This window comes from Agelaius phoeniceus, chromosome 9 (assembly GCF_051311805.1).
Source record: "Agelaius phoeniceus isolate bAgePho1 chromosome 9, bAgePho1.hap1, whole genome shotgun sequence".
Classification (NCBI taxonomy): Eukaryota; Metazoa; Chordata; class Aves; order Passeriformes; family Icteridae; genus Agelaius; species Agelaius phoeniceus.
Window position 1 is genome coordinate 11,623,967 of NC_135273.1, and position 26,581 is coordinate 11,650,547.

Genomic DNA, 26,581 nt, shown 5'->3' on the forward strand with positions numbered 1-26,581 from the left:
TACTGACATCCTTCCTCTCCTTTCAGTTAATGGCAGGACAGACCATTTAGTCAGTGGTCTAAAGCTTTAGCTCACAAGACAGCAATTTATGCACCCTGGCAGGTGAGAATGACCCATTGAGCCTAAACAAGAAGGAGAAAAGCCTCCTGACAGCATTTCTCTGCCCAGTTCTTGTCTGAGACAACTCCAAGTATCATTCAGCCATGGCAGGTCTAACCTGAACTGACCGTGTCCCAGACTCCTGGGAGTCAGATCCCCTGACTTTGAATAATCACTTTCCTCCCTTCTCCCCCAGCAGGACTTAGGCACAAAACAGTACATCATCCAAACACTATTTAAGTTCCCAGTGGCTGTGCATGCTTTGCTCAGGGGACTGATTTTTTTTTCCTCTGGTGCTAATTCCATCTCTTAGGTTCATTTTCTGTCTGTGCCCTGGGCAGGAACTGCCATAGCAGAAGGATGCCCAAGGAAAATGCATCAGGACAAGTCAAGCACAAGCATGCCTCTGGCGGCAGAGAATTTAAATAAAGAATGAACCTGAAAAAGCTACCAGCTTCCCTGCAGCCAGCACTGTTAAGAAAAATTCACCACAGGGGACTATCACAGGAGCAAAACACCTTCTGGCCCCACATTCAGGAGGGAGAAAGCAAGCACAAAACTGACCAGTGTGCCACCGCAGGCACTGGCAGAGGCTGGTGTCAAAAAGTCAGAAACAACCAAAAAGGCCACATCTGCCCCATCACAACTGATCATCTGTGTTCTGTAGAAACAAGCTGGCAGGGAATGCCTCCTCTTCAGGGAATTCAAATTCCATATATGCAGGCAAAAACAAATAGCAACGTTCTGCCTTCTGTATCATGTACATCATCCTTCAAAGATACAAAATTTGTGCAAGGTGCTGTACATACAGCTGGGTAGGGAGAAAGCCTCCCCTGTTCCAAATGTTCATCATTAAACACAGTTTTCTACTTCTCTCTTAAAACCATAAAACTCCACAGGTACTTTTTTCCAAAAAGAAAAAAAAATGCTTTCAGCTCAAGACAGAAAATATTAAAAGGACAGACCCCAACTAATTGCCAGCTCTTCTTCACCTTGCTACCATTTCCTCCCATCTCCTGAGCAGTGACATCTGCAGATGAGAGCAGAGCAGAGCTGAACCCAGGGAGGACACATGCTTTAGGAGAGCTGCAAATTCAGCACACCAACAACCACACTCAGCCTAAGAAACCTGGTGTGTAACTAAGGGTTCCAAACCTAGCTGTGGCAGGCCCAGAAAAACCTTCACTCTCACTCATACCAAAGCCTGTCCAAGCCACTGCCACTGTGCAAAGGCCACAGCAAAGGAAAGAGGAGGAAGGGACCTGCAGTACCATGTAATAGCATCAGAGCCCACAAGTTACAGTGGAGGCATAGAGAGGGAACAGAGGAAAAGCAGAAAAATCAGACTGTGGCCCCAAATCATCCCTGGCTACATGGCACGTAGGTTTTTTTCTAATTATATACTTATATACTATTTCTGTAGTTATCAGGTCACATATCCTTACACACACACAAATGTAGGCATAGCAACCCCTACATTTCAAAACCAAATTTTTTTAACAATATAGTGATTAAAATGGGACTTTAAAAGATGTAAAAGAGCCCAGGAAGATCCACTCTGTCCCCTCCCATTCTACTTTGAGGTGTTCCCATACAGCTGATTTTGACAAACACAGGTAACAGCAGGCTTAGTTTTGTTAAACCTGTTAGGTACCAAGGGCAATAAATGTAACAGCCAACTCTCTCAGGGAAGAATGTGCAGCATTAGACAACGTGTTTCCCCACGAGGTGTGAAAGAGAACACTTTCACACATGTATTGACTCACTCCTGTGTTCTGACAGGTTCGATGGATCACATCTGGCCTCTCACCCCTGTCTCCTCCAGGATGAACACATGAGCAGAACTCTGGCTCATTCCAGCCTGTCTAAGAACAGCATCCACTAGTCAGGGACTTTCATGACTGTTAAACTTTGTCTTTGGGAAAGAAAATGAGAACCTCCTCTTCTACAGAAGACACAGCATTCTCAAATGATTCAATATTTTATCATCTAACATTTGATCTCATTCTGCAGCCTACTTCCCCCTTCTGTGAGTCGTTTCTCCATCTCCCCAAACCAGTTTATTGCCTGTTTCCAGGAGCACTACAGGAAGCACAAATAATTTTTTTTTTTTAAGCCATAGAAAGCTGAGAGCCATAAGAACAAAACTTCAGTGCAACTGAGAAAGGCAGGCTTTGTTCCTTGCAGTATGTGAGGTGGAACAAGTAATGCAGATAATCTGAAATTAATTAAAGGGAAAGGCAGGTACATTGAACCTGTCCACAAAGAAATGCTGTATAAGCAAACTGAGAATGCTACACTACCAGCAGTGGTGCCTTTTGATTAAAGGAATGGAGTTTCCAGGCAGGACAGCAAAAACCAACATGAACACTTAATTAAGAAAATTAAGGACTCCTCAATGCTGATGCTGTAGCTGTGGTTTAGGTGCCTTGAAAAAGAAACCATTTCTGCTTTGGATCAACAGACCATGCTATGTGTAAGCTAGCACTGGAGGAATAACTTTGGAATCTTTGGACCAATTTGAACTGAACTCAACAGGGAAAAAAGGTCACAGAGGTGCAGAATTCCTCTAAGTTGAGCAGAGTGAAGAAGCAGACCCCAAAATAATATCTGGCCTGAACCATAAGGCACCCAGTGTCTACTTTCATAGCTGGCAGGGCTCCAGCTGACGAATGCATCAATCACAATGAGCTCTGCAGCACATCTGTAATGCTCAGCCAAGTACACCTTGTGCCACTCTTCACCCCTCCAAACAGGCAGCAGAATGAGGGAGGGTGACAGAGATGATAGCAAACACTGAGAGAGAGAAGACTCCTGGGAGGGCACACAGTTAAGTGATTGCAAACTTCTGTTGCTTAACAAAAATGACCAGGCATTTTGCTCATTTCCTGGTCCTTCAGAGAGCAGACAGCTCTTACAGACCAGATTAAGTGTTCAGCATGGCTACTTGGTAGGGCCTCAAAATCACTCAGCAGAAATCATAAGCTGGTGGGCTGTCCTGGCCAGATTTTTTTCTGCTCTATTCCATATCCACACTTTTCTGAAAGCCCTTCAGGTAAAGGCTCAGCTGCCCCTAAAGTCTGACCACAGACAGCTGAACAATCTCTATTATACCTCTGTGACACCTGATATGGACACTGTGACTGGATGGGACTTTATCCTGGTGTTGCTCCAATAGTTGCCAAAGTACACCTGAACAAAGATTCTTTCTTCTGAAACACCAGCTGTCTCAAGTAGCACGGCTATCCCACGGGTTTGCAATCTCACTGTCTCACAGGCAAACCTCTCTTCAGGCCAGGTACAAATGTGTTTTTCAGAGCCCAGTAGGCAGGTATGCATGTCTGCCTCTCCAACCACACGCTGTGAGCACGAGCTGACAGTGCTTCTTCACATGCAGGCTCACCAGTCTTGTGTCTTGCACTGGGGCTTTTGGCCAGACAGAAGCAAACCCCTGTCCCGCTGCAAACACAAGGTTTATGCAGGCTCAGAGAGCTGGTGTATCTGCCCACAGGTGCCAGGCCCCAGGCCCCCATCTGTACTCCCATCCACGCTGCCACTGCAGAGTCAAGAACTAACAACATTTTTGCTGGTTGGGAATAAAACTAGGAAGACACTGTGGGTGACAGAACAAGGACATTATCCATCACATACTGGTCTAGCCCTTCACCTGGCAGAAGACTGCCATGAGGAAACCCAACCAGGCCCACCAAGGGGGCAGAAGGAAAATTCATTTGCCCTGTCTCACTCAGGAGTACTTCACCTGCACCTGGTGTTGGGCAAAGACTTTCCCCTTTGGCTGTGAAGTGGAACATGGAGGGGAAGGCCACCTTAATGACCACACAAGCTTACAAGACCCTTGAACTTTACATGCTTCTACATTATCCCATGTAAGATTGCACAAACAGGCACACAAACCTACATGTGCTATCATCCAAACAATCCACACACCTCAGAGTCAGCTCCCACTCCCCTGATCAGACAGATTCCTCTCCTGTCTGCATTTCCAATGAAAGCCCAAATTCATGGCTCCCACGGCCTCATCACACTAATTCTCATCCAGCTCAAAAGGAGCTGCAATTTGAAATGGCTTGATCTGTCAAGCCAAGCAGGTAAAGGGATAGGAACAGCAGACAATGACGATCTTAAAACCCTTTGAGACAGAATTTTGCAATGCTTTAACATTAACATCTGTTAATGATTTTAGCTGACCATGTTCTACTTTTCTACTATTGAGAGTCCTGTTCTTTCCCCTCTTAACTCCTCACCTATTTTCCTTTCATGCAATCTCTTAGAAAAATATATATCTACAGCATCTAAGCTGTAGCAATGAAGTAAGGTATTTTGTTATTAAGTAGCCCATCAATACTGATCATAGCCCAGAGTATATCCCTCCTCTCTTGCATGCCTCAGTTTCCTCAAAAAAAAAGGGAAAAAAAAGGTTATACTACTGACCTTCCTTTCGATGTCCTTTGGAATACACAGCTGAAGGAGGCAGCAAAAGACATTTTTATGTACAGTCATGACTGCCATCGTGCAAGCAAAAAAATGGTAGGATTTGGTGGTAAAAGACAGGAAGACTGGAACAGAAAAATGTCTCCATATACACAGCCATCCACCCCACTGCCTTGTGCAGAAAGAATTTACCTCCCAGTTCTCTTCCCTATTAACAGAGGCAGTTAAGGCCACAGACCAGCAAAATCTGCCTGCACCTCATGGTATTGATCACAGCTGAGAGGGATTTTTCAAACAGACACCAACTGCAGGGAAAGGCTAACAACCAATTAAAGCTCCCACTCCATCCCCCCTGCACCCATGAGGTCCTAAAGTATTTTGGCAAGAGCGACATAATAATGTTTTACACATTCTTCTCTTCTACCCAACAGCTTTTGCAAATGTCCATCCATTTCAAGCCTCAGTGAGAGCCCTTCACATGCATTAACTCCTGCTTGTGGATAGAGAATCCAAGATATTTTAGGTGCAATGGCAAGACCACGAATCATAAACACAACCTGCATGCATAGCCTGCTCTCCTCCAGTGCCCAAGGATGCACATCTGAACTCAACCCATACATTTCTCTCTGCCCTGAAAGTCAGCAGGAGCCGTGTGCCAAGACTTCTGCTCCATTAACCCCTCACTGGGGTCCTCTACCAAATCCCCAGGAGAGGCTCAACCCATTTCAGGAGCCTACCACCACCAGCACGACTGAAGATGTACCAGCACTACCCACATTACAGACTGATGCAGTGTCAAAGCAGCTGCTTCCAGCATCCCAGTTCTTCAGCCCATCACTGACTTAAGTGATTTGCAGCTGCTCAGTCCTAGTTTTTTTTTTTAAATCCCAAACATACATTTTAGTCCCAAAGGGATTGGCATGGTTGCATGCTAGTGCAACCATGTTTCTCAGGAAATTTTTCTTTGTCCGCAACGCAGCGGCTGGTAAGAATTCCAATTCTTTCTATTCCTCCACATCCACAAGAAAAGAAAGGATGAACACAAACCCTAAGATTTGTGCAACACCCTTCAGCCTGGTCAAAAAGTTAAGAGTGCCAAGTGGCAGGGACCAGTCAGGGCAAGTGCGTCCTCTGCGGATCGGGCACAGGGGGAGAAGTGAAGGAGCCCAGTTCTCCTGCCTTCCCCAGCGGAGAGGGAGCAGATGGGCAGCGAGGTGGCTCTGTCAGAAGCGCCCCGAGCCGGGGGACAACAACGGGCCAGGGTAGCGGAGGAGGTGGAAGGTGCAGGCAGGAGCGGCCGCCCTGCTTGCCGGCCGCACTGTTCAAACACAGCCTCGCCCACGGCAGCTGCAGGGCCACGCTGGAGGTTCCACTCAGGCTGGAGGGGACGGAGCAGATGAGAGATCCCGGCACAGGGAAAACCACCTTCAGGGAAAAGCCTGGCAGCGCAAAGGGAGCCAGCATCACTGCACGGGATGGCGGAACGCTGCACCACGGCCGAGTGCTGGCAGGACTCCTCTCGTCTCTGGCAGAGGGAACCCCAGGCAGCGGGAGCTTCCCAGAGTCTGTGACTCCGAGCGGGTTTCCATATCCACATTTCAGCAGCCGCTGCCCTCCCAGCACGCAGTCCGGGCTCCGGCAGCGTTCCCTCCCTTTCTCAGAGGCCCACGCTCCCTCTAGCGCCCGGCGCCGCTTCCCTCAGGCCGGCAGCCCGCGCCCTTCCCTCGGCCTGCGCCCCGGGACCCATCCGCAGCACGCCGGGCTAATTAAAACCGATGCTATTTGGGGCACGCAGGCCCTGTGGTGCTCTGCAGAGCTGCCCGCTTAGCGATTGTGTCGCATGTTGGAATAAAAAGGGAAAAAAACACCGTGACAGCCTCAGTGTCAGGGCTGTGCCACTCGTTTCAGTGGGAGAGCAATCAGGTCTCCTTCAGCACTGAGAGGGAGGAACAAAAGTGAGATTTGATAACTCAGCATCCATCTTTTCTTACTTTTATTGCATGCTGTGACTCCACTGGTTATGAAGGCTGGAAATTGACCCTAAAGTTTCCATGGCAGATTATTTATCAAATATGTTTACATCCACACAGCCACGTTCTACAAACATGCAGCAAATTTTCTTCAGTTGCCTCAGTCTCATAAGACCCCATAAAGGCAGGAAAGGAAACACTTCCATGCTCTCCTTTTTGCCTGGAGGAAATATTAACAACAATGGTGCAGCTCTCCCTGAACATGAGGAGAAGTTAGGATTTTGGAAATTGTTTACTTTGGATTCCTACATGGAGTTTAAGCAAGCCAGGAAGCTTGTATGCAAAGGTGTGACTGCAGTAAAGTATATTCCAGCTAAGGGTTATTCCAGCTTAAAATTCCTGTTGGGCTCCACCAAATATGTCACCAGAGCATTGTCCAGCATGGCTTACAGTGTGGGTCAAACTCCCACAAAGTAACAAACTCTCCCGGCCAAACAAGAGACAGTGAAAAGCTGTGCACAAGAGAGAAAAAAAAAACATCTGCCCACAGTCCTGTGGCTGTAATTCAGAAAACGTGAAGGGCCCACAGGTCTCCTTGTTGTACTGTTCCATGTTTCCTCACTACTGTATTCATTTCTCAATCTTACTTTCCCACTGCTTTAGGATCCTGCAGGTTGAATTCTCCACTAGAGTAAAGTAGCCTAGATCAATCCTACATCAATTTAAACTGAGGATCCAAACAAATACTTTGCTGCTTTGGGGAATTTCTGCAATTATAGCATTCAGTGCTTCACAAGGAACATGTCATTTAATTTACTGTCTCAACTGAGGCAGGTTGGATTCAACACCTTCAAACACAGATTCTCAATGGAAGGTAAACTTGACCAGAGCCCAGCCAAACCCAAGCATTAACTCCACAAGTGACAGGTCCCCTGCAATGTCCTCAAAGCAGCCCCAGCCATGAGGCCTGGCTCTCAATTCTGGAATGAATCTGGAATTGTGTGCAAGTGCTGACTGATGTAAGCATGTACTGCTCTCTGTTCTACCCACAGTCATCCAGGGAGCTCAAGGAGCATGATACTACAGTATGACTTGAGTCAATTCTTGACTGTTTGCAAGACTGGTTTCCAGTATTCTTCAGTGCAAGTAACACCAAAGATCTTTGCCCTTAAGCTGTGCTTTTCCCATCAGACAACACTGGTCTCCTATGTTTTCTAAAATCCCTGCTACAAACACAGCTGTAAATTTGGAAACTCTCAGAAAGTTTCATCTTCCTACAGCCTTGCCTTCAAGAAAATATTTGTTTCATCTCACCTCCCTTTTGAGAAAAATCTCTCCTGCTAAACATAAATCATTGCTCAAACCTCTTTTCAAAAACTTCATCATCTAATTGGATGAATGTTTTCCATTATGAAAAAAATAATTAAAGAATCACATAGCTTTTTCTATTTGCATTTAATCCACTTTGAAAGCTTAGCCACAAGTCCTAGGGCATCATCTCTGATCATGGCAAAGTCTGAGTAGTGAGGTCTGAAGAGAAACTGCTGATAGGCACCTCAGACAGGAGCAGTTCTGTTACTGAGCTTGGAGCTACAAGAACATCAACAGTTTCTGTGCCAGGCAGGGAAACGGCCCAGGGAACCTGCCAGTTTCCTGGGATCCACAAACAGTACCCAGGTCCAAACATCAAATTGACTTTGCAATGAAACCAGTCTGGAGAGAAACAACACAAAAAATATTTTCCAGATGCCTTCTCCCTGGTCTACTAACTCAACACAATCACAAAACTAGTTGCCACGCTGATTTCATTTTTACTTCCAATCTTCTATTTAAACATTAATTAAAAATGGATTGGCAAAGTACTGGACAAGGACTTTAGTAGCAAGCTACATTAATAAAGGTAGAGGAAAAGTGGAAAAGCATAAAGACATTTTGCCAGAGTTGGCCTACCTTCAATGGCAACAAGACCATAGCATACTCAAAAGCTATTTGAGAACAAAACAGTCTAGAATAGAAATTAAAATATCTGCCAAAGGCAGTGCAATTAATGTGGTTGCTCTCTCACCATTTTTGCATTCTAGGAGTAAACATTTTAGACTGAAATCCAGCTGGACTTTTGGAGCAGTTACCCATGGCTGACAACTAAATGCAGCTTTGCCTGCCTAAAGATTTCCCTTCCTCCCTTCCAAGCATAGCAGTCTATTTGGAATTGCAAATACTGCCCATCACACACCGCATTGCAAGGCATCTTAATGAAAAACTACCTGGCACAGAGTGATCCCATTGGCCTCCCCAGCTTGTAATGCTCCATGGGAGTGAATAATGTCTCAGCATCCGACCACCAGTACATTAGCAGATCACACCAGAACCCTGCCAAAAGCATTCAGAGGAATCATTCCCGGAAGAGACAGGCTTCACTGGGAGAACTTGCACAACCTGCTTGTCACTGCCAGCCCCCAGAGCTTGACAGGGCAAAGAAAAAGGATCAGTGGTAGCAGGAGGTAAAGAAAACCCATCCAGGACAGAGTGGTTCCCATCAGATCATCATCTTTACATGAGTCTTGAAAATCCCCAAAGAACTTCTGGTACCTTGCTGCAGCACTTCCTTCGAGAAGAAACTTTTCCTAATGTCCAGTATGACATTTGTTGAGGCTGTTAACACATATTAATTCCTATTCAACCAAAAAGATAAGCTGCATCTTCTAACTCTACTTCCAATGTCTGTAAGCTACTGCAGCATTATTAGCCTCCTCTTTATTATCTTGTCCCAAAGGCATCTCATATTCCAAGTCTTGGGGTGAATCTTGAAACTACATTAACTCTAGAAATGACACAGGCTGATTGGACAAAACAGTGCAGCATAGCTGCCAAGACAAAACCAGACCCTAGTCCAGTGTCTGACCAGCTCTCATCCTGCCCTCCCCAGTTTTCAGGGCCTGGATCATGCTGTAAGCATCAATGCAATTGCATGGTTTGCACAAGCAGCGGCTGCATCACTGAAGCACACCGGACTTCCACTGGTTTATCTTCTGCACTGTGGTACTACAATGAGATAAAAAAATTGCATTGCTGACATTTTTCATGTAGTATGAAAAATCCAACCCCTAGGATCATAGAGGAACTTGGCCTGGCTGCAGCAACCTGTAATGTACACATGCCTTAGACAAATGCCCTCTCCTGCTCTTACTAGGGCACTGTAGTGCATTTCTCATCTTTATTCCGGATGTTTGGGAGAATTTATGCCAGAATCTGGGAGATGTCCCTGCCCATGACAATGGGGAGTGGGACTAGATCATCTTTAAGATTCCTTCCAACACTTAATATTCAATGATTCTTTGGAGTTTGCCTCTGGTTACTAAAAAAGGCAAAGGCATATATACATGGGATAGCTAAAGCATGCAGTGATCATAGCTGCAGCATCTCCATAGATAGTGGATTAAAAATGTCTTCCAGAGAAAGCTAGAAATGTGCATCTTTTCTTCTCATATGAAAAAAAAAACAATGCCAGTCACAATGCCACAGAATTTGTGGTAATTCAATCACGGAAAAAGCATGGACAAAATTAAGTACTTTCTATAAACAGCTACTTTCATCAGAGGCACAACTCTGAAACCTAACAAAAACAGTTCCCATTTCCTATTCCATCAGTGATCATACCAGGAGAGCAATCCTAATAAGTGTGTTTTATTCCCTGTAGCTTCTTGGAATCTCTTGGAAAACCTACATCAAGAAATGAGATAGTGAGATTTAAAACTGTAAGAGCATTTAAGGTGCTGCTACCTTTTTTTTGCACATCCTTATCCTAGAAATCAGGGAGAGAGGAAGGAGGAAAAGATTATATGAGGAATCAGATCATCTTCACAAGAAGGTTGGAGAGAGCATCTGATGAGCAGAACAAGGAAAAATTTGATGCACTAACATAAACATCTAGAGAGGGAAAACAAGTGTAGAACTCAAAACTGCTCACTGAATTTGTACACAGCATATGTGTTCAGAGATGAATGCTTTTGGAAAAAGAATGGTTTGCAGATCTTTTGGGAATAACAGTATTCTTCACTAAAAATTCTCCTTTCTTTAGAAAAGCCTTGGCAAGAAAACATTTTATCTGATCTCTCCAAGGTCCCTCAAGAGCTTCATGACCTTGCTCAATAAATGCTTCTATTAGGGCAGATTGATACTTGAAGCCCAAATAGAAGTCTGCTTTTTCCAATATCAGACCCACTGAATTAAACCAAGTGCCCTCCATAAGAACATAGAGAACACAAACCTCACTTCTACACAGACTAGCATTTTTGTATTTTCCTAACGATTTTCACTTCAAGATCCTCAGGTATTGTACAAAGCAGAAATGAATTCTGCTCCACACCACCACTTTGTGGTAGCTAAGTAGTACTATCCTCGTTTAACATGGAAGAGGAGATCCAGAGAGGTTAATTGTCTTTCCTAAGGTCACAGAAAAAGCCTCTGGGCAGGACAAAGCAGAGAACCCAAATTCCCTGATCTCACCAGCTTTTTGCCTCTATCATAATCCTGACCTCACTAGCTGCAAATACAGAAAACAAAAGTTTGTTGCCTGGAAGGGATTATGTTTTAGTAAGTTAAATTGTGATTTCAGGGACATGTGAGAAAAAGGGGATAGGAGATTCACAGACACTTGCTTTTAAAATAACAATAATCAAGGAGCAGAGGGTTTTAACATTCTAGGTAACAAAACGTTCAGCAGCTGCAAAGACCTCCCTTATGTGGAGTGTCTGCAGATCTCTGCAAATCCATCCAGTTTTTAGGAATACCCCACCACTAATGCACAAAACTTGATTGATCATGTTTTAATAACACATAAGTGACAAAAGCTGAGCTTTTGAAGTCTGTTCAAGTTACAGAATTGGTAAAAGCAAGCTGTTTGCCTCTTTACTGCTTTGGGAGCCTGAATACAATAACATACATATCCTACCTACTCTACTAGGTCAACTGAAATAATCATGACGTGAGTTAATATCTATTGTCCATTTCCAACACACCTTCCTGCTGCTTTACATCTCCTGTGACCTAAGAAGATTTATGCTTTGTGATGTGGGGCTGGGCACCAATGTGGCTGGCAAAAGAAGCCACACTGTTTGCCTGAGTGACCTTGGGCAAATTGCTTCATGTTCCTGTGCCATGGACACACCAACAATGGAATTAGGTAAAAACTGAGCTGCAGCAGAAAACCAGGCATTGGATTCAGCCTTATCTGTTAATTAATGAAAGAACCCAGGTTCCCTCTACACAGTTAAAAAAAAATCAAATTAATTACTAAATGCAGTGTGTTTTCTGCAAAAGACAGGAGAGAAAAAGTCTCAGAATGCTAGACCTCATATTAGGAAAATCACAAAAAAATAACATTAGAATTTATTATCATGCTTGCTTCTCCTTCCTACAAACACCACCCTGGCAATAAACACCAATCTTTTGCTTTAGCTTGTGCTTTTGAGTTGGAAGCTTTCAATGCATGGTATCCTGAGGTGCAAAATCCTAATGGTATGCCATGAACAATCAGGATATTTTCTTTCTTTACCCTTCTCAGTCACTTAAAGAAGAAGGAATCTAGTTATTTAAATAGCATGTTTCTGCGAAAGAAACTGAGGAGAATGAATTTTGTGAAAATCACTTTCTGAGCTGTGCTTTAGAAAAAAATAACCTTTCTTTCCCCTGCAAATGCTTACAGAATGAGTTTTCATTGCTACTTTAAGCAGAAATACTCAAAATTATTGGAAATCCGTGCTGGGAAGGCATGGGGGAGGCATTTAAGCTTCTTTTACCCAACACCACTTGATTCAGCATCATAATGAAACAAAAGAGAGGGCATATAGGTTGTTTTCTTCAGTACATGGCATGTTATGTTAAAAATAAATAGTCCTAGAGACAAGTGAAGTGCTGAAATATACCATACAGTTGTTTTCTCTTCAATATTTGCTTTCATCTTTAATGAGAGTGAAATTCATGTCTGGCAAACACAACTGCCTTTAAAATTTGGTTAAATCAAAGTAACATCTACATTGCTGTCAGAATTATTGCCTAAGTAGCAATAAATAGACAAAAAAAAATCAAGTAAAAAAAATAGTTGAATTGCACATTAGAACCTATAGCTGATGCACAGATAGAGACACAGATAGAGAAGTAGGTAGACAATTTGCTTTTTCATGGCTAGTAAGTTCCATGAAGAATGTATCTGAAAATGCAACCAATCTGCTTTATGCTGTTAATTGCTTTATATTCATTTCCAATAGTGGCAAAACAATAAAAGAGGCATTTTCAAGGCAGTGACAAGCTATAATAATCAGAATAATGGGAATATTGTCATCAGACATAAAGGTTTCCCAGAGTCCTTTAAATTACATCTGTTCCCAGACTACATGAGAGTAGGAATGGTATTTCTGATACCAAGTCAAAAGAAACTTCAAGTTTTGTCCACAGCCACCTGCCGGGCGTTGCAGAGTGGGCGTGAGGGAGGGTCCTGCACAATCATGGCACAACGTGCGGGCTTTTGGGACGTGCCCTCTACACACAGTCCCACAGGCTTCCAGGGACACCTCAGAGACTCGTTATTATTGACTTCGGGAAATAGGCGTGAGATCCCACGGATTTTTTTAAAACTCTGCTTGCACTACATGCCTCCCCTCAAAGCTCCTTGACGTGCTGTGGGGCTTTCCACCCCTTAATGAATTAATGGGATCTCTCTTGCCTCCAGCACTCACAGCGGGGCACCGGAGGGCTTTTCCACCAGCCCTGCGCATCACGCATCCCAGGCAGGGAGGCAGCAAAGCGTGCCACGGTGTTAATTACATACGGAGGGACTGGGAGTGGGGGTCCCCAGGGCAGCGGCGCACGGGACACGCTGGAGCGCAGAGCAGAGCGCTGGGGCCAGCCCGGCCCTCCGGGGCGCTGCCCGGGCATCGCGGCTCTGCCTCCGGGGGCGGGGGCAGGGGCAGAACCGTGCTCCCACTCGCCTTCACCTTTCCCCAAGAAAACTTTTCTCCTGCGGCCATCGCTCCGTGCCCCACTCCCGCTGGCCATAAGGGCACGGTGCCCGCCCAGCGCCCCTCTCCTCCCCGCAGCCCCGTCCCGCCGCTGTCCCGGCTCCCTCCCCGCCAAGCGCCGCCGGACCGGAGTGGGTCGGCTCGGGTCGGCTCGGGTGTGCGGGGCGGTACTCACGCTGCTGTTGTGTCCGGACCAGTGCACCATGGCTTGGTTGTGCGCCGCATCCCCGGTGAGCGCGAAGGTGGTGCTGCTCAGCCTCGGCTCCTCGGCCCCTCGCGGCCGCGCCGCTCTCCCATCCTCCGGGGGCCCGCGGGGCTGAGCGCGGCCGCCGCGCTGCCCCTCGGCCGCGGGCACCCCCCGGACGCCGCCGGCCGGCAGCGCCCGGCGCCCCTCGGTGCTCCGGCGGGTCCGCGGCGCCGCCGGGCCCCGGCTCCCGGGCGCGCCGCCTCCCGCCCCCGCCGCGCGGAGCGCCGCTCCCCGCGGCCCCGCTTGGCCCCCCGGCTCCGCGCCCGGCACCGGCTCCGCGGCGGCCGCCGCCCCGACCGAGCCCCGCGCTCGGCCGCCCGGCCAGCTCCGTAATCCTCGCGGCGGCGGCGGCGGCGGCGGCTGTCGCTGCTCCTGCCTAAGGCGAGACGAGGAGGACGGCCAGGAGGGCGATGGAGATGAGCAGGATCTGCAAGTTATTTCGGCGCCAGTGCAACACCAAGAGAGAAGTAAGAACCATGTCCAGGCGAGAAAAATGGTGTGGCAGGTCGGAAAGCAGTTGGTCCCCTTCTCCATGCCTTTGCGGAGCGAGTCGGGGGGCTTGCAGAGGGAGGGGGGATGAGGCGCTGCGTTTAGGGCTTTTTTTTTTTTTAGGAAGAAAGGGGCCGGATTCTAATTATAATATTTATTATTTGCAAAAGGCGCCTCTTTCTCTGGCTCTTCTTCTTTCTCTTCTTCGCTTTTCTCTTGACTCTTTCTCAGCCTCTGAGACGATGACCAGGAAAAAAAAAAAAAAAAAAAGGAAAGAAGGGGGGGAAAAGGAAAAAAACTCTCCCCGGTAGTTGGATTCTGTTCCTTACTGTTGCTGGATATTTTTTTTTTTTTTCAAAAGTGCTTTTCAGTGAAACTGTTCACGTTCAAGGATTTGATCAAGTGAGAGGGTACCACCACACGGGGGGAGGAGCCCCGAGCCTTGCCAAGCCGCCGCCGCCGCTGAAATACACCGCCGAGTCACCCGCCGCGCCGCGCCGCGCCGCCGGGGGCCGGGAGCGGGGCCGGGGGCGGGAGCGGGACACCGCGCTGCACCGAATCAGCTGGAGCATCACCCAGCCTTCTCTCCTGATTTGGTATGTGTGCTCCTGGCCGAGAGAAAGCAGCCGTCATTCCCCGCTTCTCCTGATGTATATGTACATAGACTCGTGTTTACAGCGCTGTGGGTGCTCCTCGCCCTGTGTGTGTGCGTGTACATGTACGCACAAAGGCTGGATGCCAGCCACGGGTACGGGGCACGAGGGAACGCAGCTGGGATGAGCGGCTCTTGGGTGCCTCCCGTGTGTAAAAGCGCACCCACGGACCCGGCCATCCAGCAGCATCCCTCCAGAGCCGGCTCCTTGCGTGTGGATGTGCCCGTCCCAAGCGCAGCCTCCCGGCCGCGGGAACTCGCGCGTGTGCGTGGGATTTCCAGTTGCCACTGTCCAGCAAGGGACACTGGCAGGATTTGTGTAGGGCCAATAACGAAGAAAGGGCAGTGTCTGCAGGAAGCTCCCTGCAGGAGCATCTCGGGACTGTGTCGGGAGAAGGAGCGAGGGGGATGTATTTCTTTAGGTCACGGCAGCGCAGCGCTCCCGCTCCCGTCGCACGGATGCATTCCCCCTGGCCAGGACACCTGTTTTCTGCTGGCAAAGCTCAAGAAGCCTTTGCAGCTTCAGCCCCCGGACAAGGTGTGAGTAATGGCAGGCTGTGAATGGGAGAGGGAGGCTGCTGCCGCCTCCCGCGGCTGCGGGGCGTCCCTGTGGGTCACCCTTGTCATCGCCATCTGTGCCAGTGCCACGTCCCTCGGGACCGATTCATTGCAGCAACACGTCGGCACTTTCTCTTCGGATCAAACCCACGGTCGACCTTCTCCCGTTCTCCTCCTCCCTTTGAAAAGTGTCGATAATTAGCGATTTTTCAATCGTCCCACCCTCCTACTTCCCGCATCAGCCATTCTTTGCCGTCCAAAGACGGATCCACCAACTACGCGGCTCTCCCCGCGGTCTCCCCCCTCCCCATCACCAGGCCCGGTGCGGGGGCGGCTCAACACTTTCTCCCGCCTATCGCGGGTCTCCCAGCCCGGCAGGGAGCGGGGGACAGAGGCAGGACCGGAGCTGACACTGCCCGCACTGGGGAGCGGGGAGGTTTCTGGCCAGCTGCTGCCCGGCGCTTGGTCAGCGCCTGCTGCAGAGCGCCCGGCTCGGGCTGGGGGGTCCGTGCAGCCCGGCTGCCGCAGGGGAGCGAGGAGAGAGCTGGAGGAGGGAAGAGGGGCTACACACAGCGCTGCCTGTTGCAAACGGGGGAAGCGGTCGCTAAAGGGCTGTCCTGCAGGAGTGGGAAGAGGGGCCGGGTGGCAGCCGGTGCGCACAGAACAGCGCTGACAGCCTCGGGAAGGCGGCGGGGGCCGTACCCACAAACGCGGCCCCTTATTAGCCTCAATTCCCAACGCAGAGAGGGAAAGTGGGAGGTGGGGGTAGGGGAAGCGAATCACCCACTCCCAACGCAACGGATGGTATTCCTGGCTTGGAATCGGCTCCTTTTGTACTGTGCTGCCAAAATGTTTAGATGACGTTTTATTTGTGTGGGAGCAGTGACGTGGGCTTGAGCCAGAGCTGCTCCACAGAACCTCAGGCAAGGGGATTTCACAAATTGCACACACGCGTGGCAGGGACTACCCTGCATGCACAGGGACACACCAGCCTTGAGACTGCACACTGCTGTTGCTTGTAAGCAACCAGCAGGGTATGGGGAACAGGAAGGACCCCACTGCCCCCCAAACTAGACTACTGCAGGAACAGAGTCCCCAGGTTTGTGTTATTAGCAGAACACATACCACCCCAGTGTCTGTGCACTGTGAGGAGAGGCACTGCCCACCTAATGCCATCCTCTAGGAGTGAGGTGGCAGCTGTGACAGGCAGAACTTGTTCTTAAATTATAATCAAAGTTTCTGCAGTCCCTCTGGACCCAGCAGCAGCTCACTGCTGCTCCTGAAGGTCTCTGCTCTTCAAGAATCCCAGGCACCACATAGTAAAAGCTACTGTGGTGCTAGCAATTGCCACTACTTAGCCAGTCCCCTGCAGTGCAGTCCACCCAGTCCCTTTTATCTCTCAGCCTTGCTGGACACTGCCTAGGATCTAGTCCTTGTCCAGATCCTGATCCTGCACTCCTTTGTGCAGCAGCATCCTTGGCCAAAGCTCACCCAGACCAAGACAGGACTTGTGGACTCATCTCATTTCACAAATCCTGCCAGCACAAAGCATTTCTTTGTGTCCATCACATCACTCTTTGTCACCACAAGAGCCCAGCTGTGCTGGACATGGCACAGAAGGTGATGGTGAACACTTGCATGCAGCCTAACACTTTGTTTAGGACAGTACTCTCACCATTCCAATAGCAGGTGTTTTCTACCCTGCAGACTGAAGAGCCATTCCTGCAATCGCCTCTGTGAGTGTCATCCTCACCTGCCACACTCGGGGATAGTCCCAGACATTCAGTGCTGCCTAAGTCAGTGAGATCACCCCAAGCCCTAATTTCTCAGACAGACACCCACAAGAAGCTCTGGTCTTTCTGAAGCAAATTCTAAAATGCCTTCATCAGTGCCGGCTTATTGCCGTTAGATAACAGGATGCACAGCTGGGGAAGTCCCACTGATGATGTGGGACTGCGTACTAGAGTCTCCCCGCTCTGCCTCAGCAGTGCCAGAGAGCAACAGCCGTGCTCTCTCGTATCGTTCCTTCTCTAGAAAACAAAGGTAATGTGAGCAACACCCCCATCTCCTGCACGATTCGCGAACTGCGTGCCCATGGCCAGCACACAGAAAAAGGGGCTTTTCCAGTTTGTACCATCCCTGTTGCAGGAATAACAGATTTGCTTCAAAACCTGGCCTCTTGCATGACAGGGTGACGGTGAGGATGTCATCTGACAACCCCAGATCTGCACAGTCTATATCCGAGAATAGAAATGGAATAGTTCAACGCAGTATCCATTACAGGCTGTTTTAATCCCTGATCTAATCCATTATGATCTGCTTTAATCCCCACCCAGCTGCAAACATCCATTCAAAGAAGCAGGGGTTGGTGTTATATTCTGTCGGACCATGTTGAGTTTTAATTGATGTAGAGAAAACCATATGCCCTAACACCAGGCAATGCAGAGGATTTCTAAGTAAGTAAGTAAATGTTCCGGAAGGCAAATTGTGGCACAAATACAAAGTAGCAGAACATTCCTATAACCGAGGGGGAGCTGAGTTCAGTTAAGGAGAGAAAAGCAATTGGGGGAGTTATGTTTGTTTGGAGGGGGTGATTTGGATGGAAGAAGACTAATGACACTATCTAAAGAAAGAAGCAAATAGAGCCTGGCAATTGCCAAAGACTTCAAAAGCAGCATTGATTATTTGGGTTTTTCTTTTTTCTCCTTTCCTATTATATGAATTTAATATGGGAAAAAAATAATTATGAAATGTTAAATTCTATCACACATATCAATAACTTCATCATCACTGCCTCTGCTGTTGATTGTAGACCTGCTGCCCAGTACCCCAACCCTTCTGTTTTGCCCAGCTCTGCCTATCATTGCTCCATGTCCCTCTCCTCCTGCAGGATTGCACACACCCAGAGCGTGTCTCCCAGTCACTATCCCTCCAGGAAATTTCTGAGTGGGAGCTCGAACATGAAAGAAAGGAAGAAGGGTTAGGTAAGAGATCATAAGAGGAAAATTTAGAGAGGGGGGGAAGAAATTAATGTCCCAGCTATACTGCACTCTTTTCACACACTCACATCCTCCCCTCAAGGTCTCCTGCACTACTCAAGCCCTCCCAAGGGAGGAAATCCCACACATACTAAAAGAAAAATCAATGCTTGCTCCAGTTAACTTTAACCTATTTATTATGTGTGAGACCAGTCACTGGAAAACAAAGCAGCTCTGTGATAATGCTGTCTTGTTTACCAAGGAAAAGCCTGAATCTACCTAAAGAAAAATCATTAAAAGCTGAAGTATCCCTGTAGCCTCAGACAAAGTGTCACCTGCAGGCAGGGCCTCCACCATTTTTGCTGGTGCAGTACTACCCCATTATAGGACAGATTTTCTCTGAGCACAGCCAGCCAGGGTGTGCAGCAGACAGTCTGACTGAAGTACAGCAGGCCCGTGGCACTGACAGACCTGCTGCAAAGCTCCTGAACAGGGGCTGCAGAAAACTCTGCAGATGCTGCAAGAGAGAGTCTGGTTTCTGCACTGAGTGATGAAGTGGGAGTCCAGCAGCCCAGTGCAGCAGCCAGAAACACAGGTACCACATAGCAGCACACCAAGGGAGGTGTCTAACACAGCCTGGATCAAGGGACAGTGGCAGGACACTTGATCTCAGCTGATCTTGGAACAGGGTCCTCACAAAGTGGATCCCCTCACTGCATCACAGCACCAGTTTCTTTGATCAACACCACTGACAGTGCCCCAGAGCAGGAGAGGAAGCCACAGGCCACACTGGGAGTGCAGCAGGTAGAGGCTTAGCAGAGTGAAGAACCCCTTCTGAGAATCTACCTCGGGCTCCCCAGCATGAGCAGATGTCATGTCAGGTTTGGTGACCAGCTTGACTGCATCCCTCCTTTTGATTTTATCTATCTGCACACCGTATCTGTGGGAGACAGAAGAGCCCCTTTCCTTTAGGGATGCTCAAACAGCTGCACTCTCTTCATCCACTGAAAGGCTGCCCAAAAGGTGCACAACCTGCACAGTGCAGGTAAGAGACTCAGCAAGACACAGAGCAGGCAGGGGTGTTTTCAATTTTCTGGGGAAATTCAGCAGGTTTTAAGTCATGTTTCTAGTTAATGTTGGGCTTTATTGTTCATCTTAAAGCCAAGATAAGAAAATCCCCTTCTGCTGATAATCAGCATCTTCAAGAATGCCAAAGAGCTTATCAGAATGGAATGAGTGCACAGATTTGCAGCATATACAAAGATAAATTGTGCAGCACACAAGTTCACGGTATTGAATTCACTGTATATTGAAGATTCCATATATTTTTATCTTAGAGATTCCAGTCAGAAATACAGGATCTCCCAGATTTCAAATCATTTAGGACCACAGTGAAATACTGGACTTTCAGAAGCATTTGCCAAGTTTTTGAAAATATGCTCCTTAGCATTACTTAGAGAGCTCTGGATCGGGACATTTAAACCTTCAGCCCCTCTTTGTCTTCTGAATTCAATGAGCTCATCTAAAAGCTGGGTCCAACTATGCCACATATTATGAAGAGAGGACAAATAATGGCTTAAGATGTTACAATATCTAAGAATACTCTATGAGTACTGAGATACCCCATTTGCAGAAAAGCTGATTAAAACCAGAAATATGGCTACTGTTCATTAGATCATTGACTCAGGAAGACTAAATGACCCTCATTTCCCTTCCTGTCCCAAGGTGTGTCTCAGTCTTGCAGGTTCCCTGAAGAAAAGGAATCTTCCTTACTGTTAGAAATGTTGCGCACCTGTCATCAGCTCTTCATTCCTGGTTATTAATGAAGCCTCATGCCTAAGAGGGTTTAGGATTGGCTTTACAGCCACCTAAAGGGAGAGCACAAATGCTGCCTTGCTGTGCAAAGACAGTCTTTGTGAACATGAAGCCTCCCCTATGCTTGTTCCATTCCTGCAGAGCCAAGACAGAAAAATGACAAAGTGCCTTTTCCCATCCCACAGAGCACACACTGGTAGAATGAGGCTGACATGGTCAGTGACACAGCAACAGTTCTCTCTCTCTCTCTCTCTAAGACTCTGTTCCCTCCCCAGTTACCTTTTTCTATTTTTTATCTTCTTCCAGACAAATCTTTCCTTCTTCCACTCTTCCCTTCCCCTAAGCTTGAGATAGACTTAGAAGGGGAAGGAACTGGTATTGTTTCTCCTCTATTCAAGCTACAAAGTGATTTCTCTGTGTGCGAGTGCACAAAGGCAGAATTTTCTTAGCAAGCTAGAGAGAAACAAGTCTGGCAGCAACCCCAGCTTTGATGGTGGGACTTCACAGGAGGATGTTCAACCTGCAACAGCTTGGTGCTCTTTTCTCTTCCACAACAAACACCATCTTTCAAGATTCTCACCTATGGCTATTTCCTTCCCTTCTTTTAAGAAGAACCCCAAACAAGAGAGAAATTGAACTACAGCACAGAGGAAAGACTTTTTACTAGTCAACATGAAGGGAAGCTTGTATACTTAGCACAGAAGAAACAAATCAAGAAGGAAATAAAGAAAAATAACGCAAAACTACAGCAGTACGTAGCTGGCTGGAGGCAGGTGTTTCTTACCAAGCCAGTCCTGGCAGTCCCCAGATATCCTGTGCACTGAATCAGCAATAACTAACTCCTAAAGGAGTCAGGTTAAATCAAGTATCATGTAAACAGAGATTGAAACATTCTGAAGGGGGGAGTCTCAGGCAAATGTGTGCTCCCAGCACCTCTAAGACATGAAGTAGGAGAGAATTAAGTGGCAGCTTTTACAGCCTTTGCTAGACTGTCTTGGCCAATAGCTTCAACTCACAGGGGACCAAGTGAAGTTTCACACCACCAAAGGAAATTAGGAAAGATAACACCATCCCCACAAAGAGAATAATGTGCGCAGTGTAATGAATTCTGGCTGGCAAAGGCCAGGCATCACAGGTCTATGTATTTCCATGATAAAAACACCAATTGCTAAATTAATAATGATTTAAACTTTAGCAATGCCTAGAGTTCCTGTCAGGCTCCAGGTAAAGGCCTGGAAATGCAGCAAGGAGACAATCCCCTCTCTGAAGTTTAGGTTATTACTCTAAAGCAAGGAACTTGGGTGTTGTTTTCAAGACAGACTGAAAATTAGAATAGTTAAGGAGATTGATCTTCACAAAATAAAAATGTACTGGGGCAAATCAGGGAGTTTGTCATGGAAAGGAGGAGGAAAACCTGCGCAGGGATTTATTGCAATGCAAAATCTGTCACAGGCAAGGGGTGGAGAGGCCAAAAACCTGAAAGGTTTGGGAAGGCTCAAGGGAACCCTCTTCCCTTGAAAGACCACCTGACCACATTTGTTACTCAAACACAGAGTGTATTTATTCTGTGTACTACCAAGTGATTTAACAGCTTCCTTCTTTTGTTGATGGTTTGAATCTATTCCTTAGCTTTGTTGCAGATGTCCAGGTTCCAGGGCAGTATTGCAGAGACCACCCTTGTCTTTTCTCCCTTTTCTGAATCTGCCCAACACTTGGCAATTTCAGAGGCACTCCCAAGCAGAGGAGCAATCTCAAGAGGGTTAAAATTCAGGGACACAAATGAAAATGCAATGAATAAGTCTGCCACATAAAAGATCCTGATGCTCATGATACAATCTGCAAGGGGTGAACGTTTTTCTTTGGGCTTCTTGTGCTCTGCGGCTGCGATAACGCACGGCAATATCGTTAGCATTGATTTGCTGCAAGGTGCGTGTTCTACATCTGCAAGCTACCAGGGGAAATGGAGGGAGGCTCTCTCCTTGAAAGGCTGCAATTACTTAATTATCCAAGGAAAATGACATGCAGATTTAACAGCACAGGGAAGGGTTAGGACTCACTTCCCCCATTCCCAAAGAATACAGAACAACGCTTCTCTGCTACGTGATCTCCATGCAAAGCTAACGCTCCTGGTCTGCTATTATTAATTACCCAGCTCCTATTCACTGGAATTCAGAGGTGTTGATACTTTGCATCACCCCCAGCTATGCTTGCAATTCATAAATCATACTGAGAGGAGTTGCCAGGAGAGGAGAGGAAATACTAAAGGAAACTTGCAAGCATCTCTGAATAGGCAGCTGCTGCTCAAAGAGGCTGCATCCTCTGCACAGAGTCAGATGTAAACCAGGATTAGAGCTACAAGACAGCAAGAGACATGCCAAAAGTGGGCAGGCAAGACAAAGAAACAATGCATTCAGACAGAAAAGGTAAAGGAAAGCAGATGGCCCTGGGGATTAACCTTTCATCTTCACATCTACAGGCTAGATCAGATCAGATGGTCTGATAAAAGCTCAAAGGCTCTATTATGATTATTAATCTGGAAGAGATTGACTGTAGTCCAAACAGAGAGAAAGGTAGCAGTTCTAATGTTCAAGCCAGCACTGATTTCCCTTCCCCTGGAATTTGAAACTTCTTTCCCAGTTTTCCATTTGTAAAATAGATCTGAAGTTGCCTCTCTATATCAAAGGCAAAATTCTGAACAGGATTTTGGCCATCCCACACCTCCTACCTCTTTATACAGATATACATTCCACAGGAAGTGCCCACTCCCCTGCTCATCAGAGTGGCTATGCTGAAACTATTGTGTCCTTTTTAAGCAATTAAGAAAGGTAAGTTTGATTCCCAAGGGATTTCTCTCTTAAGCCAGTTAAGAGACTGATGACCACACCTTGTTATTGACCCCACTCAGTTGCCCTCTGGCTGGCACCAGAACAACATGGAATCAGATGTGGATGAAATAAAACCACCAGGTGGGGAGCATCTGCCCTCTCTGTGAATGCTCTCCATTCACAGGGTTGCCTTTTTGGGTTGGTTTTTCCTCCTCTTTTCAAAAATAATTTCAAAGTTACAAGCAGTTGATCCTTGAAAGCAAGGTTTGTTGGAAAGCCCTTCTCGTAGGGCTCACAAGGTACCTCAAGGAAAAAGAGAAACTTGAAGGCACACAAGGCCTTCATTTGGCCACACAGCCCCTCAAGTTCAGTTTTCTTATTTTGAGGGAAGGAAAGAATCCCCTTCTCTTTCCTCTTTTCTGCATTTTGCAGTTTAACCCAGAGAAACTAAAGATTTTAGGTTGCTTTGTTCTTTTTCCATTGTGGAGTTTGTGTGTTTTCCCTTTCCTCACAATGCACCTCTTCAATTCTTTTTCAGCCCTGGAAGCCTGACAATGTGGTAAAAGAAACAACCAAAGTAACACAGAAACAGAAAAATAAATCAGCTGGAAGTTATTCATTCCAGTATTCTATAATATAATGAAGGGGAAAGGGGGCAAAACAGGGTTAAAATATCATCTTCAAAGACCACTGATATGAAATTCTGAAATACTGAGATTTCCGGTCTCAGTGAAAATCACAGAAAAGAGAGATAAAAAAAATCACAAATACCTTAACAGAGGTAATATTCTCTTTAAATGTTTAAATTTTTTTAAAGATTTTTTAAACAAGGTTTTTTATTAGATGAAATCCTGAATTATTGAGTAAATTTTAGAAATAGCAGGTTTAGCCTGACACTTTGCTTTCCACAAGTGGATTTCTCATTACTACCATAATAGCATTTTTATGTTGCAATTAACTTTTCTCCTCCCAGACTGAAGAGAATATTTCTTATTCCTCCTGCTAGACTTTCCCCCATATTCTCTTCATCACTGCATTGCCAGCATAGGAGATTCAGAAGTACTTTAAGCTGGCAACTAAAGAGTTTTTTCTGCTTAGGTCTGTCATTGAGGCCCACCTTTATCACACAAGCAGACACAGGAGGGAGCTCAAGCAACCCCATTCACACTGAGGTTACGTGTCTTCCTGCAGCAGCTGAAGTGATTTTATACCTCTCATTCTCAAATCAGGGTTTCTTTAGGTCTTGGACTTGGATTTCCACACCTGCCAGAGGAGAAGTCTCCTTTTTTTAGATAGCAAAACAACTGATATGTGCTCCCTGCATACCAGGAAAAGAAAAATCTGTGTCAGTGTTGGCTGAGCTGAGACCAGAGGGCTGAAATCTTTGCTCACCAGATTTGGCAGTTGCAGATGTGGCTGCACACACACCTGCAATGTAACACTGCTCTTAGCACTGCTGGCTGAACCCTCAGCTGCCTTTTCTGTTTGCTCTTGCTTGTCTACTTCTTTCCTCTTGCTAGACCTCACAAAGAAAACCCTAGGAGTTTCTCTTCTTTAGCTTCCTCCTATTCTGCCTAAGCAAAAGACATCTCCTGGGGAACAGGGAGCAGGAATTCCTTCTCTTCAGAGTTTTTTTTTATTTGTGCAACTGCCAAGGCAAATCTCTTGATAGTAATGCTCATTTACCCTTTATAATGCTTTCTACAACAGATTTCATCCCCCTTATTTTGTCTCCCTTTGCCCTTAATAGGCAAAGGGCGCCTTAATAGGAATATTGCCCTATTGCCCTTAATAGGAATATTCCATGGAATCATGAAATGGTTTGGATGGGAGGAGACCTTTGAAGGTCACCTGATTCCAACCTGCCTGCCATGGGCAGGGACACTTTCCATTAGACCAGGTTGCTCAGAGTTCCATCCAACCTGGCCTGGAACACTTCCAATTATGAGGCATCCAGAGCTTCCCTGGGGAACCTTGCCAGTGTCTCACCAACTTTCATAATAGAAAAATTATTCTTTATGCTCAATATGAAATGTCCTCTTTCAGTTTAAAACTGATGTCCTTTGTCCTGTCATGACAGGTCCTGGTAATGAGCCTCTCCTGTCCTATAAATCCCCTTTATGTACTGAAAGCCTTCCTGAAGCCTTCCCTTCTCCATGATGAACAAACCCAACTGTTTCAGCCTTTCCTCACAGGACAGGTGCTCCAGCCCTCTGGTCATTTTTGTGGCCATTCTCTGGACTTGTCCCAACAGGTCCATGCCTTTCCTAGGCTGGGTGTTCCAGAGATGGACACCATACACCAGGAGGGGTCTAAGAGAGCAGAAACAAATGGGCAGATTAACCTCTCTCTGCTGGCCATGTTCCTTTTATGCAGGGTGGCTTTCTGGGCTGCAAGCATACATTACCATCTTATATCCAGTTTTTTAGCACCAAAATAAAAATATTTGAAAGTGCCTCTTTAGCCCAAGTTCACAATCCTCATTAAAAATGAAGCAGTGCATGAGAATCCAAAACAAATTCTTACAGGCACCTAAAATTAATTCACTAAAGGGAGAATCTACAGCCATAGCCCTCAGCAACTACTGTCACCTGTTTCCACATCACACACATGAGGTCAGGGAGCCCTGGAGGCAGCTGACACAATTAAATGAAGATTTGGATCAAATCATCTCCAAGTCAAACAACTGTGAGCAGACACCAAGATTAAATGTTTGCTCATTTGCCAGAATATGGCCAAAAATAATTTTATTGTGGCACATATTTCTATAAAGAATAGAATAGGCACTGTCAGTGTGGTTTATTATTCTGGGTTTTCCTTCTTTCTCTAACATCAGCAGTGTCAGATAAATTCTGGAGAAAAAGATAGTTTTGTTCTACTTTTTACAAAAGAGGTTTTGGAGGATGTGATTATTTACTGTGTTTCTTTGCAGTCTTCACTCTATGAAACCCAACTTAGGCATTATCTTTGCACGCCAAAGCAATAGTGATCTGTAACAGCTGCAGCACCAAGAATGAACCTGGATGCATTAGAAGAGCCCAGAAGAAATCAAATGTCCAAGAGGACTTCATTAGATGTAAGGAAGATTATGACTTTTATCTTCTTCCTTATTTCCCTAATTTCTGCTGCTCATGATGGATGCAGGGATGTGATTATTAGCAACCTTTTTGCTGGGATCACTGGCTGCTGCTGGTTGTCCTCTCTCCAGTTAGACCCATACAGAAGTCCCCAGCTGCTGCATTATCTTTCACGCTTCTCATAATTTGCAAGGAGAGATCATTCTTCATTTGAGGGGAGAAAAAAACTGGTTTGATTTAATTTTTCATTTCTCCATTTCCCTTGTATCTAGAGGCCCAGTTTTCTAAAAGGCCTGTTTTTCTGCATTGAGATGGTGGTGTTTTACATCCCTGAAGAGAGCAGACATTCCACATTACCATCTGAGCACACTCAGTGGGGTACTGGAGTGCAGAATTCTCAGTC

The 26,581-nt window shown here is 46.5% G+C and overlaps 2 protein-coding genes across 2 annotated transcripts in view; one reads left to right on the forward strand and one right to left on the reverse strand.

The window, feature by feature from the left end:
• The window catches only part of SORCS3 (sortilin related VPS10 domain containing receptor 3), a 266,927-nt gene extending 252,259 nt beyond the window's left edge, over nt 1-14,668 (reverse strand). The window contains exon 1 of the mRNA XM_054637549.2: nt 13,713-14,668. Coding sequence (XP_054493524.2) covers nt 13,713-14,318 — 606 coding nt within the window. The 5' untranslated portion in view covers nt 14,319-14,668. The remainder of the gene's footprint in view (nt 1-13,712) is intronic.
• LOC129123268 (uncharacterized) overlaps nt 14,135-26,581 on the forward strand; it is a 37,427-nt gene continuing 24,980 nt past the window's right edge. The window contains exons 1-2 of the mRNA XM_077182901.1: nt 14,135-14,251; nt 14,635-14,869. Coding sequence (XP_077039016.1) covers nt 14,251; nt 14,635-14,869 — 236 coding nt within the window. The 5' untranslated portion in view covers nt 14,135-14,250. The remainder of the gene's footprint in view (nt 14,252-14,634; nt 14,870-26,581) is intronic.